General features: G+C 29.9%; 1 protein-coding gene across 1 annotated transcript; it reads left to right on the top strand.

The window, feature by feature from the left end:
• Positions 1 to 232: 232 nt before the first annotated feature.
• Positions 233 to 1,941, top strand: LOC122505684. Its single transcript, XM_043617465.1, has 4 exons — positions 233 to 687; positions 826 to 988; positions 1,053 to 1,177; positions 1,252 to 1,941. Exons 1-4 carry the CDS (start codon positions 685 to 687, stop codon positions 1,486 to 1,488), a joined length of 528 nt encoding a protein of 175 aa, XP_043473400.1. The 5' UTR covers positions 233 to 684; the 3' UTR covers positions 1,489 to 1,941.
• Positions 1,942 to 7,228: the final 5,287 nt, after the last annotated feature.

Raw genomic sequence — 7,228 nt, 5'->3', positions numbered from 1 at the left:
TTTATTCAATAATTGAATGTTTCTGAAAATTAATTTTTTGCGAAGAATTTTATTACCAACTTTAGACAATAATTAATTTCTTTTAAGGAATTTAATCAATATTTGGTACGAATTTTGAATTGCGATAAATTTTTGAAAATAATTGAAATTCTTCGAAGAATTTTATTACTTTTGAAAATAATTGAATTCTTGTGATGAATAAAAGATTAAATTTAATTTAACAATTCTTAAAAACATTTTTAGGAAGTTTATTACAATGTACCAGATGAAAATCACAGAACTTGTTATGGAAAACTAGCACATAAATTTAAAAATATTAAATATTTATTAAATAAACAAGATTCTACTTTAAAAAAAACCAGTTTTCAAATCTGCATAAATATAAACAGAAAAATATTACTACCTCGGCATTACTAGAAGGTAAGAAAATTGAAAATTTTAACAAATTAAATTAAGTTCATGTTGATTTTTAAATTGATTTAATTTTTCATCAGGAAGTATTAATAAGGCCGATCCTGTTATCCAAAATGCAATTGCTCGTTTGAAACACGAAAACCATGAATCTTGGCCTTGCATCCTTGAAAATTGGTCGAGAACACACGCACTTAGAGTCAAAACCTTAAAAGATTCGAGAACCTCAGTCGACGCAGCAGATGAACTGTCTATAACGGACTATTTCAATGAATGGTCGGTTCTGACACTTTCAAATGGTTATCAGTTGGCAAAAATTGCTAGACTATTTCTTCTAGTAAAAATATAAGATCAATTTTTATGTTTGATTAGTAATTGTTTACTTATAAATAGAAAATTTTTGCTATTGTTTAGCTAAACCAAGACTTTAAGGAATTATATCCTGGCAGGGAAGATGGGCTTGTTACAAAATGGGAGACGTCCAAGGCTTTTATAATCGATTTAATTAAAAAGGAAACATCGCAATCGGACAGTTACACACTGAAACAGCTTGATGATTATGCTAAAACGCCTGAAGGTTTTTATTGTTTTTTTTTATATAATTAATAAAGTAAAAATTATAAATGTTTTTATAATTGTAGGACTTCAAGATGCAATAATATTAAATCTTTTGCCTCAATTATTAATTCGGCGTGCTCGAGGAAAAAATTCTACGGATGTAATAAGCATTGCTGAAGCGAGAAAAATTTTTATTTTACACGTTACTGTACGTATTGTTCTTATTGTTATTTTTTCTATGTAAAATTTATTTTGATTATTTAAAAGACATAAATATTTTAGATCCCTGGAGACATTAACAGAGCAGTTCAAAATCATGCGTCTTACTTGAAGCAGCTTAATTTGCCACTTCAACCAACACTCGTATTCGTTGGTCCAACAATTTCGAACATTTCGGCAAGTTATGTACAAATTGAAAGCACCCGTTATCTTATGCGAACTCCTGTAAAAGCCTTGGATACAAATTTATTTTGCATTGTGTTTAATAACTGGGGACAATTTAGGATTTCAATGTATTAATGGACTAGCCGAATCATTAAACGCAAATTTTTTTTGTCGCTTTTGTAAGAATCATAGAGTAATTACTCAAACTCAAAAATTGGAAGTTGTAGAAAGTTTACGTACTATCGAAAATTATGAACGGGATGTATTGACTAATGACTTCACTAGCACTGGAATAAATTCAAATTGTATGTGGAATGTTCTTAAATCCTTTCACATTATTTCAAATAAGTACATAGATATTATGCACGATTATTTAGAGGGTGTCTGTCACTATGATTTGTGCGCAGTTTTATATCAATTTGTTTGTGTTGATAAATACTTTTCTATTAATACTCTGAATGAGAGGGTTCAATATTTCAATTATGGCCCTGATTCAGGAAATAAACCATCTATCATTACGTTAAATCACATTAAAAAACTTAAGCTCAAAATGAATGCATCAGGAATGTTATTTTTTTGTCAACATTTAGGATTAATGATAGGTGATTTAATTCCTGAAGATGATGATACATGGAAATTGTACCTTCTTTTAAATAAAATTTTAAGTATTATTTTAGACCCAGTTGTTGATGATAGTTCTACGGATTATCTGTGTGCATTAATTGCTGAACATCACGAATTCTATTTAAGAGTGTCTGGAACCACATTAAAACCAAAACACCACCACATGGTGCATCATCCTTTGGTTAGAAAAACAATTGGTCCGTTGATTCACGTTTGGACAATGAGGTTAGAGGGAAAACATCGACCGGTTATAAAACAGTCTTAAAAAAATACAACTAGTCGAAAAAATCTTCCTTTAACTATCGTAAAAAAATATTGCTTAAACCTTTCAACTCGCTTCTTCTCCAAAATTGGTTTTAGGCCAGAATTTTCAACAACTTCTGAGGAATTTAGATTAATAGATTGCGATAACTATTTGAATTTTCGGCATGTCTTACTTCCTCATCAGGAAAATTTTATAGTAGTTAGAGAAGCAAACATTCGCGGTACATCTTACAAATCAGGCTGTATTTTACCATTCATTATTGAAAATATTTTACCTCAATTTGGTGCAATATGTTGGATTTTTAAACCAACTGCTGAAAATCAAACAATTCGATTTATCTTAACTAAGTTTGATACTGTAGGATTTAATAATCACTTACAATGTTTTGAAATTCTACCAACTGCTCATTATTCTTATACAATGTATGACGATTTAACCCTTTGCGGCATAGTGGTAACCCAGATTACCACCTTTTATATTCTGAATATATTTGTTTATATACAGTCTTTTTCAAGTAAAATCAAAAAATCTTTGTTTATTAATAATCAAAATATTGTTGAATATCGAAAAATTGATAGTAAATGAGGTTACGTGAAATTATAAACAACTATAAATAAATAAATTAAAGAACAAAAAATTTTTTTTTTTAAATTCAATCGACATTGATTGAAAGACTTTACTCGAGGGTTTTTGGGGTCGCTGATTACGAATCTGAAGTCCGTTTCCCAAAATTTAAAATGGCGGATCCAATATGTCGGACAACGAAATAAAAAATTGATAAGATTGGCTTGAAACTGAATACTTGGGGATTTTCAGGGTCGGTGATCAAGAATCTGAAGTCCGTTTTTAAAAATTCAAGATGGCGGATCCAATATGGCAATCGAATTTTTTTAGAATTGATCGAAATCGCTTGAAAATAGTTACTCGGGGGTTTTTAGGGTCAGTAATTACGAATCTGAAGTCCGTTTTCCAAATTTCAAGATGGAGGATCCAATATGGCGGACGAATTTCTTATAATTGATCGAAATCGCTTGGAAATCGTTACTCGGGGGTTTTTGGGGTCGCTGATTACGAATCTGAAATTACTTTCAATAAATAAACGTTAATTTATTGAATAATTGTACCGTCGGAATTTGCGTTACCCGATGTACACCGCGGGAAGGTTGCACGATCGGGTTTTGTACATCGTTTAGCCCTGAAAATGGCAGTTTGGTAAATACTGTTCAAAACTTTATAATAATAATCAAAATGAGCTGTTAATTTCCTAATAAAATTAACTAATTAATTAAAATCAGCGGATTTTAATTGCTATTATAAAGTTTTGATGTGTCTTGCTTTGAACAATAATTGAATTTTATTTTTAGCAGTGGTTAGCAGCGAAGCAATTCGCTTTCAGCAAAATTTATTTGCTTTAGTCCAGTTAGTATTTTAGTGTCTTTGAACTCTCAACAGTGTTTTGTTTATTGTTTGTTCTAATCAACGTAAATATGCGTTCAGTCAAATATTGCTGATTTATAACTTGTCTTTTTTGCGCTTCTCATTTGTTTTGTCAAACTCTGAATAATGTTTTGTTTGTTATTATCAACGTAGGTATGCGTTCAGTCAAATAATTCTGAATTAGGGCTAATTTTTTTTTCTTGGTGTCAATGCGTATATTTTGTACAAAGAGAAGAGATTGAACCCAACTTTGACTTCGAAAGAATTCAGGTTACGTTTAGTAGATGAATTGGTAGGACACAAACTATCAAGTTCAACTGGGAAGAAACGTAAATTGAGTACAATCTCTTCTTGCAAACCAAAAGTGTCAGAGGAAAAAAGAAAAAGTCAATCACCTCATATGCCTGAAATTATCGCTTCACCTAGACGCTGCGCTCATTGCAGTACTAAAGCCGACCAAAAGCGAACATCATAGATGTGTAAAACTTGCAATGTACCACTCTGCCTGCTTCCCACAAGAAATTGCTTCGCTGCTTACCACTGCTGAAAATAAAATTCAATTGTTTAAAGCAAGTCACATCAAAACTTTATAATAGCAATTAAAATCCGCTGATTTTAATTAATTAGTTAATTATAATAGGAAATAAACAGCTCAATTTGATTATTATAAAGTTTTGAACAGTATTTACCAATCTGCCCTTTTCAGAGCTAAACGATGTACAAAGTCCGATCGTGCAACCTCCTCGCGGTGTACATCGGGTATCGCAAATGCCGACGGTACAATTATTCAATAAATTAACGTTTATTTATTGAAAGTAATTTCAGATTCGTAATCAGCGACCCCAAAAACCCCCGAGTAACGATTTCCAAGCGATTTCGATCAATTATAAGAAATTCGTCCGCCATATTGGATCCTCCATCTTGAATTTTGGAAAACGGACTTCAGATTCGTAATTAGCTACCCCAAAAACTCCCGAGTAACTATTTTCAAGCGATTTCGATCAATTCTAAAAAAATTCGTCCGCCATATTGGATCCGCCATCTTGAATTTTTAAAAACGGACTTCAGATTCTTGATCAGCGACCCTGAAAATCCCCGAGTAACTATTTTCAAGCGATTTCGATCAATTATAAAAAAATTCGTCCGCCATATTGGATCCGCCATTTTGAATTTTGGGAAACGGACTTCAGATTCGTAATCAGCGACCCCAAAAACCCCCGAGTAACGAGTTTTAAGCGATTTCGATCAATTCTAAAAAAATTTGTCCGCCATATTGGATCCGCCATTTTGAATTTTTAAAACGGACTTCAGATTCTTGATCAGCGATTCCGAAAACCCCCGAGTAACTATTTTCAAGCGATTTCGATCAATTCTAAAAAAAATTCGTCCGCCATATTGGATCCGCCATCTTGAATTTTGGAAAACGGATTTCAGATTCGTAATCAGTGACCCTGAAAACCCTCATAACCATTTGTGATTTTTAAATTAATGTCATAATGTTATGCATGCCGCAAAGGGTTAATATCTTTTTACCCATGTTTTCCACGTTTCGGGGCTGACGGAAATATTTACATTTCTTATAAACATTGGCTGTGAAGATTTTGAATATTCGGCTTTGAAACCGTCAAATCATTTTTTTGGTAAATCTTAATTCTTTGTTATGTTCTTAATTTAAAATTTATTTATATAAAAGAGTTTAGCGTAAAAATTGTGGTAAAACAAATTTTTTATTCTTCTTTTAAAATCCACGAATTTTAGCATACTCTTGTATTTTTCTCTATTGTATCTATCTTCGTTTAAAATTATTTAATTTATGTCTTATTTGTTCGAAAGTTGATATAAAAGTCTTTTATTTATACTTTTAAGTACATTATTATAATAAAGACTGACCAAAATGTAAACTTTAACAGTATTATACATAGACTGAAATTAACAGCTCTATAATTGTTCTTTTGTAATAACTTTAATAAAAAATATAATACAAAATATATTTTATTGCACAATTTTATACCTTTCAAATTAAGTATACATACCTATATATTGATTTTTAAAAAAGTGTCTATTGTTCTAAGATTAAGTTTAAAATATACTTAAAGCGATTAAATATAATTTTTGTACAAGAGAAAAATATTCTTCAATATATTCTTAATAGAAGAATACACTATACTTAATCTAAGAATATATTCTTGGCTCCTATTTAAGTCTCTTATATTCTTGAAGTAAGTTAAATATTCTGAATAGTAGAATACAGTTTTTTCGGTGCATGTCGTCAGCTATCTAAAAGCGCCATTTTTGTGCATGTGGGATAAAAAAAAATTTCTCTAACGCAGAACTAAATTCTAAAGAGATCTGTGAGAGTCAATTTTTTAATTTTTGATTTATAAATTTTTAATGTTTATGTAAAGTGTAAATAAAAATTTTTTTTTACATTTTTCGATTTCTTTTGCTCAAAAAAATTCTTGCATACTTAAAATTGTATATATTTAATGTCTGGCGGTGTGAAAGTACTAGTCCTACTTCAACTAGATTATTATTGGTAAAATCACTCATTCTTCCCTTATTCGATTACTGTTGTGCTGTATATGATGATATTGCGGATGAATTGAATACTAAATTAGAAAGAGCGCTAAATGCCTGTATTCGATTTGTTTATGACCTTCCGAAGACTGAGCATATAACGCAATATAGAATCAAATCTGGACTTTTGAACGTGGCTTGTAGGAGGCAATATTTTATTGGAAATATCCTTTTTTCAATATTTAAAAATAAGGTTCCACTTTATCTTTTTGAATTTTTTGAGTTCAAAAGTCCAGACATGTTAGCTAAAAGTAGGCTTAGAGAAAGAAATAATGTTCTAATTATTCCTCCTTATCGTACTTGCAAATTGCAGAGGTCATTTATAGTTAGAGGTGCTAGGCTTTGGAATAAAATTCCAACTTCTATAAGAGATGTATCTGATTAAATACTGTTTAAAAGGCTTTATTTTAACTTTCTTTTTAAGAGAAACAGTCAACTGTTCGATATAACATACTGGTGAGGTATTGTTTTTGTATTTGATATTAACACAATTTATATAAGTATATTCATATTCTTGATTTTTTCATTTATATTTTATTTACGTCGTTGTAAAACAATCTGCTTTCTTTTGTATACTTTATTATTATAATTATTCTGTTTATATTTATAATGATAAGATAAAATGTAACCTATATTTGTTCCTCGGTAGGCTGATTAGCCTTAGGAACAACGATTTTTTGAATAAATAAATAAATAAATAAAGTAGTCAAAAAAAAGTTTTTGCATTTAAAAATTGTTATAAACAATTTTTATAAACAATTACACTTTATAGGAAGTTATGTTTAAAAATAAAGTTTTTTAAAAAGATATTTGCTTTAGATTATTGTAATTAAACTTTCTTTTTGTTAATCTGATATTTTGAAATAATTTTTCTTAATTGTTTATACAATTTTTATAAACAATTGTACTGTAAGGACATTTTTGGTCGGAAATGAATCGAATTTTTTACGAATAATGTTTCATCTAAGCCGC

The sequence above is a fragment of the Leptopilina heterotoma genome, unplaced genomic scaffold (assembly GCF_015476425.1).
Source record: "Leptopilina heterotoma isolate Lh14 unplaced genomic scaffold, ASM1547642v1 Lhet_362, whole genome shotgun sequence".
Lineage (NCBI taxonomy): Eukaryota > Metazoa > Arthropoda > Insecta > Hymenoptera > Figitidae > Leptopilina > Leptopilina heterotoma.
This window is presented reverse-complemented; position numbering and strand designations above follow the sequence as displayed.